The 25,823-nt window shown below is 42.7% G+C and overlaps 1 protein-coding gene across 4 annotated transcripts; it reads left to right on the plus strand.

Moving 5' to 3' along the window:
* The first annotated feature begins 3,079 nt into the window (after positions 1-3,079).
* Positions 3,080-25,823, plus strand: rif1 (replication timing regulatory factor 1). 4 transcript variants are annotated; one of them, XM_082509319.1, is made up of 37 exons: positions 3,080-3,327; positions 3,801-3,849; positions 4,728-4,862; positions 4,949-5,027; positions 5,118-5,214; positions 5,370-5,500; positions 5,661-5,755; positions 6,873-7,062; positions 7,161-7,253; positions 7,430-7,568; positions 7,657-7,808; positions 8,609-8,726; positions 8,804-8,983; positions 9,376-9,486; positions 9,976-10,038; positions 10,688-10,788; positions 11,995-12,081; positions 12,167-12,240; positions 13,585-13,765; positions 16,033-16,140; positions 16,239-16,388; positions 16,643-16,742; positions 16,826-17,115; positions 17,210-17,412; positions 17,565-17,658; positions 17,740-17,871; positions 18,094-18,236; positions 18,324-18,413; positions 18,497-18,551; positions 18,792-21,423; positions 21,538-21,704; positions 21,796-21,924; positions 22,002-22,088; positions 23,765-23,880; positions 23,991-24,141; positions 24,232-24,355; positions 24,472-25,823. In XM_082509319.1, the coding sequence occupies exons 3-37, from the start codon at positions 4,747-4,749 to the stop codon at positions 24,759-24,761; spliced, it is 7,068 nt and encodes a 2,355-aa protein (XP_082365445.1). In that variant the 5' UTR covers positions 3,080-3,327; positions 3,801-3,849; positions 4,728-4,746; the 3' UTR covers positions 24,762-25,823. The 4 variants fall into 4 exon arrangements, with proteins under 4 accessions (XP_082365445.1, XP_082365442.1, XP_082365443.1 ...); XM_082509316.1 differs by having other exon boundaries at positions 18,792-21,704; XM_082509317.1 differs by having other exon boundaries at positions 3,080-3,296; positions 18,792-21,704.

Below are 25,823 nucleotides of genomic sequence, written 5' to 3' on the forward strand. Positions count from 1 at the left end.
TTACAATGCACATGCTCAAACAAGGAAAAAGCTGCGAGCTGTTATCCTCTCTGCTTGACAAGCTGAAGTCATTGATTACAGGAGATGGACACTTTTATACAGTCACTGAGATGGAGATGCCCGTGAAATGGAGCCATGCTCCAGTTTCCAGTAAGAGCCAAGAGAAATATGCTTTCAGTGACAACAGTTAACTAAGGCAAAATAATAACAGTAATGTAAAGGACTGATAACGGACTCACACATTCCCACAGAGCTTAAAATATCAAACTGCTGTACAGAGCTTTTCCTCTCACACCACTTATTTATCTGCAGCAGCTGTCTTGCTTTCAAGCTGTGTGTGTAACGCTTCTATTTTTTTTAAATTCATTGTGCCAATGCAATTGCATTGAGGTGCACTACAATTATTTGTCAGACTTATTATTTGATTTATTATTATGGTCATTTTTTATTATTCTCCTTCTTTGAAGGTTCTGGCTTTTCTGGATATAATGAACTCCTCGTGCATTCTGTGGACAATATGGCATCACACTCTGGAATGCGAGTGCGTGCCTGAGTAGTTCCTGTTGGCTATTTCCAGTTTAAGCATTACTGCACTGCTTATAGAAACATGTAAGGATGAGCAGATTTAGGGTTAGAGGAAGGCAACTGGCATTTCAGCAAGTTAAAAAAAAAAGTTGTTGTCACAGTCTGGCTGCGAAGCTGACTGTGTGAGGAGTGGAAGAGGACCAAATTGCAGTCACGCAAAACTAAACTTGATATTGACAAAAAACGCGCCGTTTATTGAGGCTGATAGAACAGCACAAAATAAAAGGGTGAAACAATGCAAAGCTAAACAAAACCTAAACTGGGAAAACTTAAAAGAAAACATGAAGCATCCTAAACATGAAAAACTTGATGAAGAGGAAATAAACATGAAAACCCTTAAACGTGGTAACTTGACATGAATAGAAGGAGGCGTGGCAAATTCCTCTCTCTATAATTTGGAGATTAGCGTTCATTAATTTCCTGTTGATACTGTTGTTAGAACACAGTGGCTAATCAACATCCACAAGGACAACTTTAGTCCCACAAAAAATATCTGCGTACGTAGCAGGCACTTCAGTGAGGAGTCTTTGTTGTGACTGCTGGATGACTGAGGAAACTGAAAAAGGGAGCTCTATCACTCACTGTTTTCATGGGATGACTACAAAATACCCACAGTGAATGTTTGGGAGCAGCGATCACTTCAATGGAACTGAATGTCGACTCTGAGGCAGAGATGGAAAAAGCAGGGCCTGATCACGATTACTGGGTGCCACCAAAAACAGCAGCGATGGCAAAGGAGATGGCTAATTAGAAACAAAGCCTTACAAACACCAGATAGAGGTGCTACAGCTGCAATCCCATTTTTTCATACAGCATTCTGCAAGCTCAGACGAAGACATTTGTTTTTACACCAGGTAGGTGGTGTAAATCTTTGGGACACCACATCAGAATTCAGTGGTTCTGTGGCTTCTGTAAATTTGTTTCATGAATTGGGGGCTTGTCCATTCTTTTTTGTTGTTTGTTCTTTTCGTCGTATGTTGAGTAAGTTGCTTATATTGTGTTGGGTAAGTTGCTTGTATTGACCTTTGTTCCCCACTACTTTTCTGGTTGGCAGTTTTTTCTTGTCTGTGAGGGTGTCATAATGGAGCTTAAGTTGGAAGACTTCACTTTAAATCCAACTTAAGTAAAGTTGAATAGATTTAAGAAGGGTGACTTACTTACACTTACTTACCCATCCCAGTTATTGAAGAGCCATTTCAGCATGTTTTTGTTGAATGTCTCGGACTACTTCTAAAAACAAAATCAGGAAACCAGTACATTCTCACAATGATGTGTACTGCAAACCGGGAGTGTGACGAGGGGCTGCCTCTGCTGTTATTCGCTGTCAGAGAGACAAATCAGAAACCTTTAGGGTTCAGTCCCACTGACTGTTTTTGGCCACACTATACGTGGACCATTGCGTCTGTTAAAAGAAAAATTCCTCTTGGACAAGTTAAATTCCAAAGAGAACATACTTGATTACATTAGCTTGAGGCAGAGATGGAGCGACTGCATAATACCCGCAGTCTTGATTGTAATGTTTTTCATTGACCTACATGTCATCAGGACACTGCTCCCCAGCACACGGTAACATAAATGGTTTTAAACTAGTTTTATGTTCAATGACAATATTTGTCCTCGGTTCTATGTCTGGAATATACCAGGTGTACCAAAAGCATTATTATAACCTGTAGCAGCAGATTGTGAGCAGGACTCATGATAGCCAGCCGAAGGGCCCACTAGAGGCCCACTTGCAAATATTACAAATGACATATAATACTTAGCAAACACTGAGAATTAAAAAGTCATTTCAGTCTAACCTATTATGTCAGACATACTCTAAATCTGCAAAGAATGAACATTTAATCATAGCTTGAAGAGAAAGATCAAGAAAGATCTTTCTCTTCAAGAAAGATCTTTCTTGATCCAAACTCAAGAAAGAGTTGGGATCAAAGCATCAAAGCACGTCAGATGTACGTCCCAGTCATCTTGTAACAGTCACTACCACCCAGAGCTCCTGAACCCTATGCATCAGTCTTCCTTTTTTTAACTTCCACCATTTATTGCTTTGTTTTCCCTTTACTGGTTTTCTCTTCTTGATTTCCACAGGCATTCTAGAGACTACCATCCAATGCCATCCTCATATCAACTTTCAGCCTCCCATGTCTTTCAGATTGCATCTTGTGCACACAGTAGTCGACACAGGTCTTATACATCTCCCTGCTCCTCCCTCTTGCAATGTGTTCAAAAAAATCCATGTCCATTCTTTATGCAAAATCTACTAGTATCTGCACATCTCTCCTTAACACCATACCAACACCTCCCCATCACCTCTGTTCCTTCCATCTACATATGTGTTGAAGTCAGCTTCATTCAGCACTCTTCCCCCTGGGAACACTCTCTACCACTTTTAAAACGAGTCACAACAGCTATTCACAATAATAACTGTACGCTCTGTTGTCTCTCAGAGCCTTTTAAGCTGACGCTGTCAGCTCTGGGGCTCTCCTTATAAGTTCAAAGGGGCAGGCCGAGTGTGACGTAGCGGGGTCAAAGGTAATTTTGTACGTCGGCGTGGTGGTTTGGCGCCAGCAAATTTCGCGGGGTAACGGCACAAGACACAGAAAAGGAGGCTGAAATAGGAGCCATTAAAAGCTGCACTTCACAGAAAACAATCCAGACAGTGAAGCGTGGTGGCCGCTGAAGTGAAGCTTATTTGCTGCCGTCGGCGCTGTGTATGTGTCCCTTCTCATAACTCCGACCTAGGTGAGCAGTGAGTGTCAGCAGCGGGGACGTGCTGTGTGTGTTGGCTGAAACAAACAAACAAACGAACAAGCAAGTGTAAACAGTCGTTTGGTTAGCCATGCAGGTTTGTGTTCTTGTTAGTGAGGCTAAATAAGGGCAGATGAGCAGGGACGTTTTAGCCGCAGCGTCGTCTGCCTGTGTGTGCGCCGGCGCGAAGGCAACTTTGCTAGCCGGAGACTCGACGTTTAGCCTGCTAGTGCTGCTAATTTGTTAAAGCTAGTTAGCAGGCTGCTAATTGTTCAGTCACGATTCAGAAAATGCGTCCAGAGGTTTTGATGTGTCATTTCAAAATAGTTGCTCTATTTGTGTAGAACCCAGCAATGGCATTAGTAGCGAGACACTGACAGACTGATTTGGGAGGCGTTTACATCGCCAGCTAAAACGAACATGTGTCGCAAGCCTGTATTTGAAGCCCATTCTTCACTGTGTTACAGCTGTATCTACAGTGGCGGGTGATCGCAGCTTCACCTACTTCTCACTGAGGTACGTAAATGCATCTTTTTACTTGTGTGATTATTTTGCAATGTGACAGTTCTGGGGTAGAAGCCCGCTGTTATAAACAGCTAGCTTATGCAGTGTGAAATAGTCAGACAAGGAAATTGCCCCCCCTTCAACCCCCCAGCACACATATAGACACACACAAACTAAATTCAAGTGGAAATCATCACTAGTACTAACGATGGAAAATTAGATAATTGGGATAAAAAAATATGTCAGAATATCAGTGATGCAAATATATGGTATTGACAAATATCTCCAGATATGGCGTCTGCCAGTGCTGTGTCACAACTGTGCCAGTTACAAATTTAACTTTGTATAATATTTATTAACACATCCAAACCCAATATCTGAATGAATGAGAGATGTGTTTACAGATGTGTTAGTAAAGAAACAGGAATTAAATGTGCGTTCTGAACAGAAATGTTTATTTTATGTATTTGTGTGTAGTTTTAAAAATTAAAAAACAAAAGCTAAAAACTAATCTCCATATAGCTGGAGGGCAAACGCAGTGTGTACGTACCCTCAGGTGGTAAATGAGAAACGTGGTTGAAGAGAGACACAGTGGACTGGATGTTGCTGTGGTTTAAAGACAGTGAATTTGATAAACTCCAGAGTCAAACAGAACAACAGACGTTTGGTTTAAATTAACTGCACTTTTGGGATTTTATTACAACTGTGAGTCTGATTTCTTCTTTTTCCGTTGAATTCTGACTTGAGCTGCCACTAGGCTGCACTTTTCAAGAAGATTCTGATCTAGGGTGCATAAACTCTGGACAGTCTATTACAGGGCAGTTCTATAAAAGTTTATTTTTATCCATTTTCCTCATGTTTCTCCTCCTTTTCTGCTCCTCCTCTTTAAGGGCGAGAAGGTGAGTAATAATGATGGCGACGGCAGGGCCTCTGAGCAACTCCAGCTTCCTCCCTCTCCTCGAGTCTCTGGAGGACAGCACTGCTGGACAGTCAGAGCAGACAGATGCCTACCTCACCATCGCCAAGTAAGTTACGAGCCCCAGTATGTCAGACTTTGACGTAAGTTAGGACTAGACCACAAGTGACAGAATATTCTATTGTTGCTGTACAGTCGGCTCAGTGGAGAGGAGGGGCGCCAGTTCCTCCCTGCAGTTGAAAAGCACTTTTCTCGTTTGGGTAAAGCCATCTTGGTGAGTCTTCTGTGCGCAAAATTGTCGGAAACTTACATTTTCCATGCTTATATTTAAATTTTAAGCCTTATTTTCTTATGCCACTTCCAGGCTCACATAACTAGTCCAAATGCTGAGCTGAGCCAAGCTGCCTTACAAGCCTTGGGGTTTTGCGTATACCATTCTCATGTTGTCTCTGGAGTGTCAGGTAACTTCATGTGTACATCAGACAGCATTTGTGTCTTGCACCGAGAAATGTTTTTCCTTCTTGTACATATGACCGTAAATGCTTTGAACCTTGACATCATCACTGCAGATCTGACTTGGCCAGATGGAACTGTTATTTTTGTTTGTTTTTTGCAGAAGTCTTTGCAGCGGAAATACTGTCAGCACTTTGCTTGCTGGTGTCGAAGGCGACTGATAAGAACACTTGCACCAGGGCATTGTGGGTGATTTCCAAACAGAGCTTTCCTGCAGAAGAAGTCTCTAAAAAAGTGAGCAGCACCTGAACCTTATGTGCTACAATTTCAGAAAGCATCATGGTGTACTGAAAATGTTGTCAGGTCAACACTGCTGAAAACGTAGCAGTGATTTCAGGAGCAGAGGCGTTTCCAAAGCTGCTGTATTGATCCGTGTTGCTTCTTCTACACTCAGGTGCCGTCCATACTGGGAACACTGGAGAGCGTGTGGAAAAGGGAAGACATCCACTCTGTGGTAATGGAGCATGAAGCCTTGAATGTCATAATCAGGTAAGATTTATTTGAAGCCAGACTTCTGGATAACCAGAGTATTTTATTCTGCCCTGTTTTCCTTTAATCATGCTCTGTGGGACATTCTCACTTTGGGTCGAGGGAAATGTCACACAAAATGGAATATTAACACTCCCTGCAGCTTTCTACAATAAGTAATTTTACATGATGATGAGAAATGCATTACATATTTTATTTGAAATTCCCAGTATTGCTTTTTAGTCTGGATAAATAGAAGTTGCCAATGTCCTTTCTTTAGTTGTCACACCTCTTTCATGTTAGCCTCTGGTGGAAGAAAACACATCTGCTTTTAGTGCTATTGCTTAGTGTAATATGAGTTAGAATACTGAGCGTCTGTTTGTGAACAGATGTTGGGCAGGTAAATTGTGCATTTTGTTCCCCTGCTGTGCATGTCAGGGGCCTTTGGCATAGACCAAGAAACATTCTTTCTAATGGCCAGCAGAGGGCAAAAAGTCCAGCTGTGTAGAAGTGTGACAAAACAGTCATTATGAACACTTTATGGATTCAGTTGCTAGTTTGAATTCCTTATATGAATACACATACTTAGTCAATAAAGCTCATTCTGATTATTGATTACAACATGAAGGCAATTTTGGAACTTGTGGTCTTCATTATGGCCAGAAGGCCAGAAAAAGAGGAGTACAGCTAAGGTTGTTACTGCCATATGAGCAGTGTTCCTCACTTACTTAGTCAGAGCTACCCCTCACTCTTCACATCCAGTTTCAAAACGCTAATATGGCATTGGCCACACAAAGAAGCTTCACAGTGGGACTCTGTGGACCAGAGCTCTGACTGCAGCTGATCGGCTCTCGCTGAAGTGCTTCACAAACCTTCAGCCAACTCCAGCAGGGAGAGAAATTACACATTTTGGATAATGAATGTTCCCCCAAGTCCGATGTTACAGCAGTGGTGGTACTCTCATTGGTGCAGCTTTCATTTCAGATCTAAAATTCTAGATTGTGTCATTCCAGATTTTATTGGTCAGCTTGTCTTGTTTGAAAGTGTGGCCTCTTTTGTGTCATAAGTACTGCACATGGATAGCTAAAATATTTATATTGGAAAATGAGATGGGGCTCTCTTTCCTTGGTGTTTATAGGATGCTGGAGCAGGTGCCCACCCAGATGGGCGAAGGAGCAGTACAGTGGGCAAAGCTGGTAATCCCTCTGGTGGTCCACTCTGCATCAAAGGTGCGTCTGCGGGCCGCCGCAGCCATGGAGATGGGCATGCCCCTTCTACTGGAAAAGCAGAATGAGGTGTCTGCTGTTATTGAAACAATGATGTCCACAGTGAGTAGTCTAACGTCTCTATGGAGTTTGATGCTTGGTGTTGCTTGTGAAAAGGGAATTGTAATAATCTCTGCTCAACTGTCTTTGTGTCTTCATAGAAACTGATACCAGAACTGCAGAAACTTTTCATGTCCAAGAACGAAACCAATGTCCTGAAGCTGTGGCCTTTGTTTGTGAAACTGCTTGGGAAGGTAAAGTCTGTATATTTGGTCTCCGATATTTAAATAAATGAGTGTAACTTAGTAGTCATTGCGTCCAGAAATTCTGAGAAAGGCCTGTTGGGTTTGCTTAAAACTTTGGAATTCCTTGTTCTTTTTGAATGATAAGAATGGCCTGATCAGCCAGGTTAACTGTGTCTCCTGCACAGCTGCTGCACAGAGGAGGTCCCTTCATCAACTCTCTCCTGCACCTGGAGGAGCTTGGTTTCCGCAGCTCGTCTCCTACCATTAAGAAGATCGCCTTTCTTGCCTGGAAGAGCCTCATTGATAACTTTGCTCTGAATCCAGGTGAGCCCCATTACACTCATCCTGTCTTTAATAGGAAGTTCAGTGGTCAAACTGAAATCTTAAACCTATACCCTTGGTGCTCCCGAAGACATCTTGTGCAGTGCCAAACGTATGAAGCTCCTGATGCAGCCGCTCACATCCATCAATGTCAGAACAGAAGCCCTGCTGCTCACCAAGGTGGAGGTGTGGTGGTACCTGGTGATCCAACTGGGGCCCAACCTGTCACCCAACTTTGATCAGGTTAGATTCCCGGTTTGTTTTTTCTAAAAACAAAACAAAGATTATTTTATAGAATTAATTTTCTTCCTTGCAGTTCTGCTTCTGTGGCAGAGTGGACTGGCTGCAGCGCCACACACTTGTCACACTGATTTGCTCTGTTCACAGTAAACTTGGTCATACATTATCCCTAATTCTCTGACTTTGTGCGACTTTTAGTGTGTGATTGCAGTCACTGGTGAAGCTATAGGGTAGTTTTTCTCAGTAATTAGTCATGTTTAAAAGGTACTGCAGACTTAAGCTAATTGACACTGCGGTAATAACTAGAGATCTGTTATAAGTGATTTTAAAGTGTTTAAGTGTGGGACAATTACAGTAAACAGTCAGACATCCTGCACTGTGCTTATTTATTTATTTAAATGCACCTTATTCCACATTCTTTTATCAGTTTAACTTTGACCAGTCTAAGATGAGCTAACCTTCAGTAGTACCACAGTTGGGAACTTAGCCCTCTTTCAGCAGTAGATACTAGTCCTACTTTAATACTTCATATGCATCATAGCTGTATAATAGTGTAATCAACTCTTTGGGTTACATGAGTCAATATTTAGACATCTTGGTAACAGAGTTTACTTCAACAGTGAACAGTCACGGAGGTCCTTTTTAATAATTTTATGTAACAGTACTGCATTCTTCTTACTTCTTAATTCATGCAGACACAACTTTATTTCCATCTACACAGAGTTTACTAGCTTGTCAGTTTTTCCTAACGTGTGATGAAGTGTGAAACTCTGGTGTGAGTGAAGTGTTTCTGTGTCTTTCAGGTTTCTGTACCTCTGCTCCAGTGCACAATCGGCTCCGACTTTTCCTCTTCTATACCAGGCACTCCTTCCAGAACTATCGCTCAAAATAGCGCTGCTGCTCCTGGTACACCCAAGACTGGTACGGTTACTCCTCCACATGTAATGCACTAATCCAGCTTACACAGACACTGATGTAGTGTTTGTTTCGGTCTGCAGCAAGTGCTCCAGGCTTCAACAGCCCAGCCAACACATCTCGGATGAGCCTGAACTCCAGCATCCAGCTCGCCTCCTCGATACCGTCGATTCAGCTGCTCGGACTAGAGATGCTGCTGCACTATTTTCGAGGTCCAGAGGTTGTTGCGACTGCAGCAAAACACAAACTCATCCTGAGTCTCGGTGGGTCAGAGTCACATGTTTTCTGCATTAGCCTGCTTTATAGTTGTTCCTTCAGGCTCCACACAAGGAGGTGCAGAGATAAACCCACTGTTTCTAAAGAATATGCCTTTTAAATTTCAAATACTTTTTCTGTTTCATTTTCTCCATTGCTCTGTCCAGTTCCATTTTGGTCTTTTTTTCTGGCAATGGGACCACAGGGAAGAGAAAGTGTTTTACTGTAGATGCGGAAATGTCCCAGAAATGCTCATGTTTCTGCAAATTTGTCTCCAAGTGCAAATTTAAAAAAACCATTCACAGGAACACAGACAAGAAGATCACATCCAGTTTGGTGTTTAAAGAAGTACTTGAGTTTAGTGTGTCTCCTCTATACCTTTTATTGTTTTTCTTTGTAGAGCCCCTGAACCACCCGCTCCTCTCTGGTGCTTCCTCCTTTACTAAACATGCTGCTGTGCTCATCTCGAATACCAGAGATGGCTTCATCAACATCGGAAAAGATGCTCCAGGTAAACCTCACAGAAACATCCACCGACTGACATTCACCTCGACTTTGATTTGGAGATGAATTTTCAAAACTAAATATATTTGAATGCATTAGAAGAAAAATGGCATTTTGTCACCAGTGCTTATTCACACTGGTCCAAACAAAGCCATTGCTGCTTTCAGGCGTGATGCGGAAGTGATGCATCATTTTGGCTGTAAAAATTGAGCCTCGCCACTTGTAAATGAGTCAGAGGGCTTTTTTCCCCTTAATGTTGTCACTGGGAATCTTGATGTTAATGAGGAAATCTTTTTAAGATGAGGAGTTGGAGAAAGGAAGTAGTGTTAGGGCGACAGACTGCTAATCATGTAGGTCTGTGATAAGAGGTCTAAAAGTTCTTTGTCACAGACTGTTGAAGGATTTGTTGGAAAATAGGGTGACTGATTACTTAAACCTGAAACCTGCTCTCCTAAGTCCATATAAACATAAGCTTATAAGCTCTTTTCTCCTGCAGAATCTCTTCTGACCCTCATATGGACAAGTCTTGTCCGGTTTGTTTCCCTGACCATAGAGTCCGGTAAGTAGTGAAGGTACCTGATTGATTTGACAGTGGAGCTAACTGGTTTGTGTGTAATGTTTATGGTGGGATAATCTAAAATGTTTAATTCGTTTGCATGTATTTATTTGACTCGTTAACAAATGTAAGTTAGATTTTTGATAAAGAAGTAACAAAGCATGGAGAAAGCTGCGGGAGCCTTTATGCACACAGACTTTAGTAATCATTCATCTTTGCTGGCAAAACTGTGGCAGTGATTATCTGCAGAGAAACAGAAATGTCAGCAGTTTCCACTGCTCTTTGTTTTTGTTGTAGTTAAATAACTAATCATGGGTTAAATTTCTAGTTGTGTTGTGGCTGCTGCTCAGCAGGGTGGGCTCTTAAAGTCATGGGTCTGACCTCAAAGCGCCACATAGAGCACTCAGATTGGGTCTGAGCTTTGTTCCATGGGAGGACGAGCGAGACCTCACTGTCCTCTTCTGCCTGACCCTGTCACATCTCATCATCAGTTTAAGTTGGAGCGTTCAGGTCTTCAGTCTGGACTGCTGTGACAAGACTACAATTCTGAGGGGATCTGTCCCCAATGATGACTCATCTCAAGCAGAGCCTGAAAAGACGACAATATTGATGTTGGACTCGCTGCTGAATAATACTTGTGCTCTGTCGTTAGGCAATAAGAAGGAGCGACAGGGAAGCGAAGTACTGACACTGATGCTTCAAGCTCTGCAGAGTATCATCGCCTCAGAATCTCTGCCTGCAGACAGAGTCCTGGTAAGGTTATGCAGAAAGCTTTAAGACTGACTCACTTACTGAAAATTTAACTAGAATTAGTCTGTTCATAAGAAACGCAGAGCTTTACAGACTGTCACTTATAGAAATGATTTGAGAAGCAGCACCAAAGGATAGGTTTTTATGTCAGATTGTATCATTCCTTGAGTTGTTTCTGATATTGTTAGCGTTTTACCTGTTTTAATGAATCAGAATACTTTATTAATCCCGAAGTACATTATAGGTTACAGCAGGCAGCACGCTAATGGCGCATGCGCACTTACAAAGGAATCTTCTGACCAAACTTTACACAAACATCACATTGGGAAGTCATGTCAGAAAGGTAGGCTGATAGGAAAAAAACAACGAAAATACATAACATGAGGTGAGAGGAGGAGAAAAAAAAACTCCACTCAGATTGAGCTCCTAATGGGAGAACAGTTTGAGAACAGAACAAAAAACGCCCCAGCACAAAAAGCACATGACTATCAATACACCATAGAAACACAAGACAAGCAACAGGGGCGGGTAAGGGTGAGAGAGAGCCGGTGTAGACAGCGCATCCGGTCCTGCAGCATGTCTGCGCTGGACATCTGCCCCGGGAGGGGACAAGCATCGAAGGCGTTTGGAAAGGGAGGGGGGATGTGTGTGTGTGTGTGTGTGTGTGTGTCTCCAGAGTTCAGCTGAGACGGTGTCCTTCGCCCTGCCAGGCTAAGTAAACAATCTTCCAGCCAACCCAGGTGGCCTTGCGTAGGATAGGAAGAAACAGTCTATGCACAGTCTGTTATCAGGGTGTTTTTGTTCGGCTACAGCCTTGAGACCACAGCTGGCTTCTCCAAGATGTTATCCAATTTTCGCTCAGCGGTCTTATTCTGAGTGTTCACGGTAGCCTCAAGCATCTCCAAGATCTTATCCGTGCTGCGTTCGATGAGCCCATTTTGAGAACTCACGACTTGTCCCATCGTTTCAATCACAGTGGGCAGCCTTGTGGGGTTTTGAACAGCTGATTCCGTTTTCTTTAATCTTCGATAAGCCAGGGCCAAGCCAGCTCCAATCAGCAAGAACCCTGTTATCATGGTTCCAAACAGGTACATGTCTTCGATAGACAGTCCCACCAGGCACTGGGCTGCTTCTTGAGGTGTTGGGTCTGATTCAGTGCTCAGAAGTTGTTACTGCACTGACTGTTTTTGTTTTTCTTCTTAACCTTAGGTTCTGTTTGAAGCCACAGTGAAAGGAATTCCTCAGAGAGTTCTCAGTTCTGCATCTTATCAAGTGGGCAAGATGGACGTGCTAAATGTGAGTGCTTCATGGTTCAACGATTAGCATAGCTCCATGGAAGTGCTTACACAGAATGTTGCTTAAATGTTGTTTAACTCCTCAGGGAACACCTGCTCTCTTCCTCATCCTCCTCCTCTACGACAGCAGCATGCTTCCAGCCTACGTTGAGGATGAGAGGTGGGTCTACTACTTAGTTTGATTCTCATTCCACAGGAACACAATAAAAGATACTGGTAACATCTTGTGCATTACTTCCAGTAATTTTACTGAAAACTGTATAAACTGGGGGGGACAAGATAGTTGGTCACTTAGTCAAGACCTGCTACAAATGGTAAATGAACTGGTTCTTGCATAGCGCTTTTCTACTCTTCCTGAGGACCATACATACAAGCGCTTTCTATGATTAAGTGCCTTCTATCTACCACGAGAGCTGAAACGGCTCACCTGGCTCCTTTCAGTGTTGAGGAGAAGAGGCTCTACTTTAAGTCTTGAGTCCCAGCCAACATTCGATGGAAGGGAAAAAAAAAATAAATTCCTCCTCTTGAATCTGAGACCTCCATTCTTTTGCTCACCACTCAGAACTCGGGACCACAGGTGAGGGTAGGAACGTATTAGACTTCTAAATTGACTGGGGCGGCATCCGCATCACTGCTCCAGTCCGTCCGTCAATCTCACGCTCCATTCTCACCTCACTGGTATACTTAAAACCGCTCCACCTGGGGTAGTTACTAATCCCTGACTCAGAGTAGGCACGTCACCCTTTTCTGGTCTCAGCCTCGGGAGGCCCAACAGTCACTACAAACAAGTCCGACTTACTGGTGGCAATACAACACAAGCTCTCGCTATGGTTGAACAGGGATCTAATTACCATAATGGGCCAGACACCCCATACTCCTGAAGCACCCTCCACAATGTCCCATTGGATGCTCCTTTCCTGCTGTGTCCTCCTGTGGAGGCATCAGTACAAGTAATTATAACCACCTAAATTCAAATGAAGTTTACAATAATTTTTCAGCCTGTCAGCCACTTCCTCTATCTGCCGGTGGTACTTACCGTGCAGGCGCTTGTCCTTCCATGATGGTTCCTCCTCTTTCTTCAGTTTATGCTGCCTGAGTTATTCACTGAACGTGCAGCTGGTTGTGGCCATCTTCCTGATGTATTCGTGGCTGTTCATCGTCTCATCCTGGACCGTGGTACTGGCACTCACTAGTCCCTGGCCTCCTTCCTTCTGCTAAGCATACAGCCTCAGGGTGCTGGACTTGGGGGTGAAACCCTCCTTGCATGGTAAAGAGCTTCCTTGTCTTGATGTCAGTGGGTTCGATTTCCTCCTTTGGCCAGGTTATTATCCAAGCAGGGGATCACAGGGCAGGGCGTAGGTGTTGATAGCCTGGATCTTGCCTAGGGACCCTTACTGGATACAGACCCCACCCCGATATCCAGTTGCTTATATATTAGATATCTATGTATGCACACACTCTCATCTTCTTTGCTTAATGCATTGCCTCCTGAATCTGTCTGCAGGTTTTATCACTGCCTTCAAACGCTGGTCAACTGTGGACTGTCAGGTCCAACCTCCCCTCTAGCATTTGCAGAATCGCTGTTGGGTGCCATCAGCCGCAGTGCCACGTCTCTGCAGAACAAGGAGCAGCTGCTGAGAATGTGGAGCGTGGTCGTCAGCTCCCTCACTGACATCGTCACACAAGTAGGAGCGGGATTATTGACAATCACTGCTGTTGTTTAATAGGAACATTTAAAAAATCTTTGTTTCACTTTGTCTGCAACAAGTCAACTTTGAGAAGACAATAGTTTTACCTGTCTGAATGTTGAAGTTTTAGTGCAGAGTTTAGAGGCTTGTTTGATCGGCAGAGGGGTTCTAAGCAACACATTAGCCTGCTTTATAAAGTGGAACACAGGCACCGCGTGTTACTTTTTTTTGAGGACTGGAGCCAGCACTGTTTAGATAAATGTAGGGGATAAACTAGATGGGGCCAAGGATAAACTCTGACACTAATGATACTGATACAACTGCCAAAAGCATGTTTAAAAATGATTACTTTTGATAGGGTCAAGGTTATTTAGTATCCTTTCATAATATCATGACAGTGTTAGTTTTTCTACCTGTGTCTGTGTGGTTTCTTCCAGCTTCCTCCCACAGTCCAAAGACATAGACAGAAAAACGCAACATAATTCTCCAAAGCTGGAAGCAACTTTAGGGTTTGCACTGCAATGGTGGAAACCCTGAGTATGAAGAACAAAGCCTTGCTTGGTGGCCCACTTATTAATATATGGATGTAGAAAAATGCAAGTTTAAGACCAAATAAGTTTAGAATATACACCGCGTTCCAAATTATTATGCCAATTGTGTTTAAGTGTCATAAAGGTTAAATAAGTTGTTTTTCAATTAAACCCATGGATGAAATTGTGTCTCAGGGCTCTTTGGATGACTAAACTCAATCTTGGACACCTGTGATCATTAGTTTGCCAGGTGAGCCCAATTAAAGGAAAAACTACTGAAGAAGGATGTTCCACATTATTAAGCAGACCACCATTTTCAAGCAATATAGGAAGGAAAAATGATCTCTCTGCTGCTGAAAAGCGTGAAATAGTTGAATGCCTTGGACACATAATGAAAACCTCAGATATTTCACGAAAACTTAAGCATGATCACCATAATGTAAGAAATTTGTGGCTGAGTCAGAGCACAAATGGGTTCGTGCAGATAAAGGCACAATGATGAAGGTTTCTGCCAGACAAATGCATCAGACTAAGAGAGCAGCTGCTAACAAAGCAGCAAACACATATTTGAAGCTGCTGGTGCCTCTGGAGCCCTGCGAACATCAAGGTGTAGGATCCTCCAGAGACTTGCAGTTGTGCATAAACCTTATATTTGGCCACCCCTAACCAATGCTCACAAGCAGAAACGGCTGCAGTGGGCCCAGAAGACTAATTTTCAAACAGTCCTGTTCACTGATGAGTGCAATGCAACCCTGGATGGTCCAGATGGATGCAGTGGTGGATGGTGGACAGCCACCATGTCTCAACAGGGCTGCAACGTCAGCAAGGACGTGGTGGAGTCATGTTTTGAGCTGGAATCACGGGGAGAGAGCTCGTTGGCCTCTTTTGGGTCCCTGAAGGTGTGAAAATGACCTCTGCAAAGTATGTGGAGTTTCTGACTGACCACTTTCTTCCATGGTAGAAAGAGAAGAACTGTGCCTTCTGCAACAAAACCATCTTCATGCAAGACAATGCACCATCTTATGCTACAGCGAACACCTCTGCATCATTGGCTGCTATTGGCATAAAAGGAGAGAAACTCATGGTGTGGTCCCCATTCCTCCCTGACCTCAATCCTATTGAGAACCTTTGGAGCATCCTCAAACCAAAAAATAAGAGGGTGGGAGGCAGTTCACATCCAAACAGCAGCTCTGGGAGGCTATTCTGACATCCTGCAAAGACATTCAAGAAGAAACTTTCCAAAAACTCACAAGTTCCATGGATACAAGAATTGTAAAACTGCTATCAAATAAGGGGTCCTATGTTAATATGTAGCTTTGACCTGTTAAGATGTTTTTGATTTCAGTAAAATTGATCTAATGCTGCAAATTCAACAAATTACCATTTTCAATTCTCTACTATCTATAAAATGTTTTGAAACTCTGTGCGTAATAATTTGGAACAGTGCATTTTAAGTTTATTATTTTTGAAAAACATACTTTTTCATTGGCAGTTTTGTTGAGTAACATTTGAGTTGTACTCTAATGGTTGACTCTAAAATTATGCTGACTGTCATTTGAATCGACTATTCAGAGGAAAAAAAAAAATCAGAGAAAAACATCATTTGCATAAAAATTTGGAACGCAGTGTAAAGTTTTTTTGTTTTGTTTTTTTGTACCTTAACGTCCTGTTAAAGTCTTATTTAACAAATGTAGCACCAGCGTTTAACTTCCTTTGACTCTTTTATTTTGACAGACTAATGAAGTGAACCAAGGTGACGCTCTGGAGCACAACTTCAGTGCTATGCACTCTGCCCTGATGCTCCCCATTACACATCTCTTACACGGCACACCACTGCCACAGGTCTGGTGCAAATGGAACAACCATAAAGAAATAACAAAGTCATGCTTTCCATTCAGTCCGCTTCAATGACCTCATTCTCATTCCTTTAATTTCTTCAGCTGGCTCAGAAGTCGATGCTTTCTTCATGGTCCAAGCTCTACAAAGTATTTGCTTGCTGCTCTGCATTGGTGGTCACAGCTGAGGAGAACATCTGCTGCGAGGAGCTCTGTGCAAAGATGGATGCTGCAATAGACAGAGAAGCCCTAAGGGTGAGTACATGGTGACGTATAAACAGCTTTACATAGAAGCTTTCCAGCCGAGTATAACAAGCTCAAACCTAATAAACATGACTTTATTTCATGTTCCATAACAAATATGGACAAAAAATAAACATTTTCAGAGATGTGAATATTTGGAAAATAAGCTGATTCATCAATCTGTCATGATTTAAAAAAAATTCCACAGAGGTAAGAATATTGCTTGCAGCCTTTAGAAGAACTCTAATCTGACTCTGATCCTTCAGGTTCCTTCGACGTGTAATGCTGTTGCCAGTATCCTCCATGTCATGGTCGAGTGTGTGGACTTCTCTCCGTACACGCCTCAGTTTCAGCAGAAGCTTAAGTGTAAGAACTGAAACGAGCTTTACTTCATCTTTTATACAAATTACACACATGCACTTAGTTTCTAAACCTGTCATTTCTTCCAGCCCCCCATACTCCTGTGAATTGGATGCGAAAGAGGAATAAAGCCCTGGGCAACCTGTCTATGTTCCAGTCCCTGCTGGTACAGTGTTTAGAGGTTTATCTGGAGGACCCTGAGACTTCCTCTGAGGCAGTAGGCTCGGCCCTGCTGTCCGTCCTTTCTGCTCTCTTCACAAACCTCGTTCTGGCAAATGTTGTCCAGGAGGCTCTGAACTCTCTGATTCATCCCCTCACTCTCCTTTATAAAAATGCAGCCAGTGAGCCATCCAAGTTCACCTCACAGCTTCTGGGAAAGGTGGGCTCCTCATCAGCTGACCAAGTAGGTTTTTAGCATTTGTCATTTTAGGGTTTAGTTTTAATGTCTGTCCTTTTCTCTTCCCTTCCTACAGTTGGAGAAGCTTCTTGGTGAGGTTTTCAACTGCTTGCAAAGCCGTTCCTCTCTGGCCCACAATGATGAACTCCTGGCTTTGCTCTCTCCTCTGCTTTGTGTGGTGTTTCCGCACAAGAACAAGCACCTCCGCACCTCAGTCACCCAGTTCTGGAACTCCACCTTTGCCAATGCAGTCAGCCTCACGTATCCTGATGAGATGAGGTGATTGTCTTCATTAATTTTTTTTTAATGAGTTCACAATTTTTATTGCATTTAAAAACTACTACTGTGGAAAAAGTACTCCTACAGAGGCTCCTAGTCCCTGCAGGGGCATTCCTATGGCTTTAAGACTCTAATGTTTAATATAAACACAGGCCAGTACTGAGCCAGGTGAAACAGAAGACCCCGATCATTCTTCCTGGCTTCGAGGTCGTCAGTTATCCCGATGAGCTCAGTGGACAGTATTCAGTGAGTTGCCCTAGTTATCTTTGTTTTTCACTTTTGTGATTTCAGCTTTATTCAGCACTTTCTCTCTGTCTCTGTGTTCAGAGTGAGAATTCTCAGTTGGAGACAAAGCTCAGCGGGATGCCGGTTTCATCTGTGGGGAAGAGGGACTCGCTGCTGGGAAAGACTGCTGAGCAGAAGGAGAAGAGCTCAATGAAGACCAACAAGCCAGTTTCTGTAATTTTAGAATCAAACTTGATAATTTCCTGAGGGACATGTTGGATGAAATAAACACATTGGGGGGGAGGAAAAAAAAGACACAATTAACCAGCCAGCTTATCCATATTGATTTGTTTAGATACTCATATTAAAAACACAACATCAATTAGACATGTTATAATTAATAATCCCTTATTGTCGCCCTTAATTGCAAAACTGATTTCATCTGTTTCCCTTCAGACAAAACTGGACTTTGGTTCACCCAAGCCACCCCGCAGGGAGGTCTTGGAAGAAGAGGCATCCATCGACTTTGTGTTCATTCCTCCTGAGGCGAAGGAGAGAGTTCTGACAGAGCATCAGAAAGAGGTGAAAAGGACTAAAAGGTCAGGTTTGCCCTCTTCAGCCTGTTTTCATTTGCTCATTTGGATTTCACATGATTGTTTATGTAAAGCAAATGCTTTTTGTTAAAGAGTTGACATTCCTGCCATGTACAACAACCTTGATGCCTCTCTGGATACCACGGCCTTCACACAGTACACGCAGAGTCAAGAAGACTCTTTGTAAGTTCTCAGAATCACAATAAATCCGTGCAATAAAACATATTCAGAATTAACAGAGAATTTATTTATATTTTCCTCCACAGGGACAAATTGCCAACTGAACAAGTCGATGTTGTAAACAAAAAGACTACTGACAAGGTAACAAAACACACAACTCCACTTTTAGTTGACTACATAAGCTAACAGCAATGAGTACATACATAGATAACATAGACATTGTTTTGTTCTTTTCTATAGGCACCAAGCAGCTCAACATTGAAACCAAACTGTGCAATTGCCAAATGAACACTATATAGATATATTGATCAGTTAGTTCTGGTGTACATCTGTAGAGAGAGTTGATAACTTTTATATTTTTGTTTCTTTTACCTTCCTCAGATGGACACTGAAAAAGAAGATGCTGAAATTCAAACGAAAGAGACGCAAGACTATGCCAGCCCAACAGATGCAGAGAAGTTGACAGAAAATGGCAAGCAGCAAGAGACTATCCCAGAGTGTGCAGATGTTTCGATGGAGGAGCATGCAAAGAGTGACGATAGGGGTGAAGATGTAGACAAAGAGTCTAAAGAAGGCACAAGCCCTAACATCTCTCCCTCATCCGATTTGGTTTCAGGGACTCCCCAGAAACCCAACAGTCGTCGTCAGTCTTTCATTACTCTGGAGAAGTATGTTGAGGGAAAACCCGCCAGCCCCAGCACTGCGTCCTCATTTACAGGCCCTCTTTTAAAGATATCCAATAGCCAAGAACCCTCTAAAACCAGCAAGACATCAGCCTCTCGGGACTCATCTCCTGTCACTTGTCCAAACTCTCAGGATTCCCAATCCATTCAGACAGGAAAATCTAGCTCTCAGTGCTCAGTTAACAATGCCGACGAGTCCCCTCGAAGACCCAAAGACTGTAGAACAAAAACTGAGCCCGTAAAGCTGACTGAGAGACTGTCTAGTGACTCAATGGAGGATGAAAATGTCATCCCAGATACACAGACTGAAATGGAGAGCACAAAAAGACCTTCTATTTCACAGGATATAATTCCCTCAAGTCAGGAAGAGGAATCTCAATCAGCTCTGGAGGATTCTCAGTCATCTCCAAGTCAGACATCTCCCAGTGAACCCAGACGATCTGGACGCCAGAGAGTCAGACCTCAGCTCCCTGGAGAGGACCCTGAGGAACGGGAAGCCAAATACTCACATGTCAAAAAGAGACGTTCTGGAGAAGAGCCTATCAGTGATTCTCCAAAGTCTCTGATGCAGAGCAGACCAAACACAAGAAGTAAGCAAGCTGCAGAGGATACCGGTAGAGAAGGATTGCGCTCAAGAGCTCAGAGGGACTCGGGTGAGTCGAGCCAAACCAATTCTCAGGGTAGAGCTCGCAAGAAGATCAAACTGAACACCAGTTCACAGGAGTTACTTGATAAACCTGGACGTAAAAGGAGAAGCACCAATGAGTCCAGCCAAACTGATTTAAGATCAGACAAGCAGTCGAATCATGAAAGCCAATCACAGGGTGGGCTTAGTCAACAGAGCAAAGCATTCAGTGATGAAGATGGATTGGAAAAAAACGTTTTGCCTGACACAAAGGAGTCTTGTCAAACTGCCACAGATGAGCAAGTAAACCACATTGAAAAAGACAAGGAGTCAGATACAGACTCCAAAGCAATCATTCTTTCTCCTCAAACTGGCGGTGAGTCCCAAAAGTCAGAAAACAATGGCGAGAAACCGAAGGGCTCTGAAATGGTTATTTCTTCACCTCAAGTTAAAGGCCAGTCGCAGGAGTCTGAGCCTAATGGAGACACCAAAAAGGATTCTCAAGTTGTCACTACTTCTCCAACTAATAAGTCCCAAGTTGGCTCAAGCACGACAAATATTTTAGGCAAAGAACTACTCAAGGATGAAGACAACGAACTAGAAAGTAGAGAAGACTCTCAAGTGATCACACCTTCATCTACTGATAGCCCATCTAAACGTAGATCAAGAAGAAGTAAGGTATCATCTGAAGTGTCAGAATCTGAAGACAAAAATGACGATACAATTTCATCAGGAAGGCAAATGAGGTCTAATTCTCACATAACAAATTCTGTAGTCGGCCAGGCAGACGCTCGAATTGGAGGAAGGACTAGAAGGAGCAAGTTATTAGAGGAGCAACTAAAATCAAGTCCTAGCTCTACACCAGAGAGTTCTCAGTCATTAGATCTTTCCGGTTCAGAGTCCTCTCAAGGCAGGGGCAGATATTCCAGACGAAGGTCCTCTCCAGCGTTAATGGCAAGTATGGAGTCCTCAGAATCTGAATCCTCTGAGGTCAGAGAACACTCAGTCATTCCCAAAAAGAAAAGAGGGAGGCCCCGAGCATCACTTCAGAGACTTCTTGCAGTCGAATCGAAGGACACTATTGAGAAAGATATGGAAAAGTTTGACACCGATGCCTCTCAGGAGTTGGATAGTCAAATCACCGAAGCAAAAGATGTCACTGATTTGGAGGAATCAAAAACCCAAGATTCACCTAGTTCTGAGTTGATCCAGCATACAAATACAATTGAAGCTCAAAGTAAAGAAGAGTTGCCGATGGAAGTAGATGATGTTCTAGGTCCAGAACCTCAAGCTGATGAATCAAAGCAAAGGACTGTGCCAGCTAGTGAGACAGAGCAAAGAGACTCTGAAACAAATGGTGATGATTCCACCACACAAAATCACACAGGGGACTTGGAAATGATTGAATCTGTCGAAGTGTGTAATGAGCAGACACTTGCACCTCCTAATGAGGCAACGCACAGTGTGCAAGTCAGGGAGTCACCAGAGGAGAAAGCTGATGAAGTGGTGACAGAAAAACAAATGTTGGATTTAAATTCAGGTCCCCGAGAACCTCCTGAGGAGAACACGGACACGCAAATGGAGAGTCTAAAAGTTACTGGTGACCTTTCTGAGGAACAACAACATGCTGCTTCAATTCAGCATTCAGAGGCCAGTGCTGAGAAAGAGACCACACCACCACAGGAGAATGAAAAAGATGGTCAAAGTGAGATTGTGGAGGATGAACAGAATACTGCCAGCACTGATGCTTTGACTGATGTTTGTAAGACTTCATTGCAATCAGAACCTACAAGTAAAGGCGATTTTCTTGATTCTCCAGTGAAACAGAAGGACCTGGAGACTGTAATGGCTCCAGATATTGGACATAGCCCCAGCAGTGGCAAGACCAGAGGTACCTGGTCTCCTTCTGCTTCACCCTCTACCAGTATTCTTAAGAAGGGCCAGAAGAGACCACTGGAAGTGGACACTCCTTCACCTCTTGTTAAAGTGAGCGATGAACACATTTTGGTAAAATGTATTTCAAATGAACATTGGCTTGAAATATTTGTAACTTTTTTTTTTTGTTGTCGACTTGTAGTCCAGGCGTGTGTCCTTTGCTAATCCAATCCAGCAGCAGGAAACTGCAGACGACATCGATCGTCGTAGCCCAGCCATCAGAACCAGCTCACCTAGAAGGTCAAGGGTTACTAATATTCCACAGCCAAAGGTATGTTTGAGCATCAGTGTTTGTAATTGCGATATTTTACAACCATGCAAACCCTGACGGTCTTCTGCTTCTTTTAGCATGTCACTACTCCAACAAAGGGCTTGGTGATACTGAATCCTAGAAATCTTCACAGCCCAGGTTACAAGAGCTCCAAGAAATGTCTGGTAAGCACACAAATGTGATATTTCTCACCAGTAAGCTGCCACACACAAACAACATTTTAGCCCAGTGTGTTCTTTACTTCTAAAGCTTAGTTTCAGACTTCTGAAAAATACATGTGGCTTTTCTTTTGGATTAGATGGTGCCAGTTAGCTGCCCAGGTAGCATGCTGGCTGGTCAGGTACAAATATGAAAGAACTTTAATGTACCAATCAGATTTCTTCTTAAAGAAGTTCAGAAAGAAAGTGCTGTTGCCATTGGAGATTATTAATACTCTGGTCTTTAATAGTTATTGATAACGCTGATCTCTCCTTAATGTCCCATCTCTCTCCCCTCATCCCCAACCAGACTCGGCAGATGTATTATTGTAGGGTCTTCACCTTCAAGCGACTGTTGGGATTTGGCACTGTATAAATTGAATTGAAAAATGTAGCCTCAAGCCCATTTAGTACAGCTGGATTTCAGTACCCGTCCTTAGTTTTGCAACTGGGGTGTATCTTGAATAGGGCTGCCACAAACGATTATTTTGATAGTCGACTAGTCACCGGTTGTTTTTGCGATTAGTCGATTAATCAGATCATGCATCCATTGGCCGTAAAACGTTCAGCTTATTGCACCAGCAGCATCTGCTCTTATATAACTATCATTAGCTTACAGCTTTAAGTGTTTAAGGTCTGTGCTAACTAAAAATAAAAACGGATGATAGTTTATTAAACTTTTAATGAAATTTGCAGATTGTCTCAGTGGAACTTAATAAACTCAGCGGTCTGCTCCTTGCTATCTAAAATATAACAGGACACTGGAGTAAATTCGATGTGCTGGGAGTTTGGTGTTCTCGCCTTGAACCCCGGCTAGCTATTGAGCTGGTGGGTAACAGATGTCTCAGAAAATGTCCGATCACTTTTGCAAATACGTGATGTCTTGATAAACCGAGAAGATATTTGAAGTTTACACAGCTACATTCTTGCCTGAAAATAGGTTAAAAGTTTATTTTGTGACCCAGAAAGAGTAATAGGAGTAATATTAAAACTACGTAGCTGCCGCTATTGTTGGAAACTGGAACTGGCTGAGCTGCGCTATGAATTCTGGGATAGGTTGGGCCACGAAGTATACACCCCACCCATCCTTCAAATCTGGGGAAAAGGAGGACTCATTTGGAGGAGTGTTCAAATTTTCATGGCCTTTGTCGCGTTGCTGTAACGTAATCGGCCTACAAATACAGTCTCTGAAGGATGTGGCCCCTGAATTTGGACACAGCTATGATACCGGACACAGCTTTTTCTTCTTCGGGGTTTAATGGCAGCTGGCATCCTTGTACATGCAGTGCTGCCATCTTCTGTTTCAGTCTGCTTTTACACTCTTAAATCCTACTACTTATTCCTGCGTCTTTCGGGATCTTACAAAGCTTCAAACGATGCGTTGACTATTAAATTAGTCGTCGACGTAATTGCGACTAGTCGACTAATCGTGGCAGCCCTAATCTGGAATCCTGCATGAGGCTTCACTCATGTTTTTAGAATCATTTTTGTTGTTGTTTTCTTACCAGAAAGAGAAGGAATGACCCAAAAAACGCTGGCATAGGTCCAGAATTTCAGTCCCAGTAGCATTAACATGTTGATTATTCCAGCTTCACATAGGTATCAGACTTCATCCTAATGATACATAGAACCTTTTTTGTCAGATTTCTGAAATGGGCCAGGAACCTCGACCTGTCTCCAGAGACTGCATCTACCCTGCCCTGGTTGGCTGCTCTACACCTGTGGAAGCTGTGCTGCCTCAGATTTCCTCTAACATGTGGTGAGGACAGCACGGGGTTCACCAAAGGAAAATTTTGGTCAAATATTTATTCTCTGTTAATCTCTGACCAAAGTAACCAAGACTCATTTTACCTTCAATCTTCCTCATAGGTCTCGAGGTTTTGGGCAGCTTGTTCGTGCCCGAAACATTAAAACGATCGGTGACCTGAGTGCACTGACTCCCAGTGAAATCAAGACTCTGCCAATTCGCTCCCCGAAGATCTCTAATGTGAAAAAAGCACTCAAAATTTATGAACAACAGGTACCTCAGTAGGCTAACACCACCCAGCACAAACACTAACATTACTGCAGCTTTTCCACATGTGCCTGATGTCTCACTGTCATTTTCCAGCGTAAAGGACGGGGCGGGGATGAATTGAAGAGCTTTGATGAAACAGAGATGATGACTTCTGAACTGGAAGAGACAAGTGTCCCTCAAAACACAGAAGAGGATAAACCGTCAGGCGACACACTGGGTATGTAAAAATTGTGTATTACATCAGTGACAAGTTAATGTCCTGAGTGATGCCATGCAAATAATCTCTTGATCTCTTTAGAATTATGTAAACAGAATTCCCCTTTGTGTTTGTAGCAACAGAGCTGGTGGACGAGCCTGTTTGTGCAGATGAGAGACCTGAGCAGGACGCCTCTGGGAATCTGACACCAGAGGTGCCAGATGGAGATGAGACAATTGAATGCCAGCTACCCCGAGACAGTCTGTCATCAGAAATAGAGACACTGTCCTGCAGAATGACACCACAGGAACTGAGCGTCTGCTCACCACAGCAGCTTGTTGAGATGCACGATCAGTTGGGAGGCATGATGAGACGTGTCGTGGTTGAGCTGCAGACTCGCCTTTGCCAGACAGACGGCAAACACTGAAAGGACTGAAGCGTCAGACGGCTGTATCTGTTATGAAGCACACACCGAAGGGTTTCAAGGACTGCAACAAAAGATACAAATATTTGAGCCCATTGTACAAAGAAGATTTTAGGGTTTTAACTTAGTATCCCTTTCGGGGGGGGGGCGGCGGTTTCCCTCTTGCTTGAAGGATTTTTTAATAAATGCAAGCAACACATTTCACATCATCTCTCATGCTATGCTTGAGGTTGGGTTTATACATTTAAGAAACACTGAAAGGGAAGCACAGTTGCACAGTGATGATTTTTAATAGCTGCAGTCTCTGCATTTTACATTTAAACTTTCTCTGCACATTGTTTTAAAGGACTGAGACATTTATAAAGTAATTCAATGTTCCCCATGTGCAGCTGAAGCCTTCATGCCTTGTTCATATGCTTTCCTCCCATGTGCATATTCTACAGGCTGATAAATTCCTGTGTTGTGATGTTTTGTAGTTTCAGAGTTTCTTTGCCTTTTGTCATCTCACTTAAATATCCTGTTTTGTTTTGATTTGTTTTTTGTTTTTTTACGTAGACATTCAGCACTTCATTCTTTGTGATTTTTATTTTTTTTAATGCTTAAATAAAATAATTTGAATATGCTCATTAAATCCTTAAACAGGTCTACATCTCCTTCTGAAAAAGTACAAAGATATTCGGTGCATTTCTCAGTTTTCTTGACATGTCTCCACACTGTTTGCTGGTCACAGTAAAGTTTTCTGCGCAGATTGCTGACTTTAAACAAAAGTCATAGCATTGAAATATACTTTTAAATACTAGTACTGCTTGTTTTGCTTACCATCTGATTTCACACTTCCTTCTATTATGGGATCATAGCCGTTGATATGCTACTGTTATACATTATTGCAGTTATGGATTCAAAGGAGGAGAGGAAAGGAACACTCGTAAATCCATAAGTTTCCAGCTCCAGTCTTGGCACAGGCATCATTTTAGCTTCTCCATTTGGATCAAACTGATCTGTTACTACGTGAAGTATTTTATCAATATGCCACACAGATGTGTGAATTAAAGTGAATGATCTCTG

Source organism: Aulonocara stuartgranti (assembly GCF_965226115.1).
Source record: "Aulonocara stuartgranti genome assembly, chromosome: 16".
NCBI lineage: Eukaryota > Metazoa > Chordata > Actinopteri > Cichliformes > Cichlidae > Aulonocara > Aulonocara stuartgranti.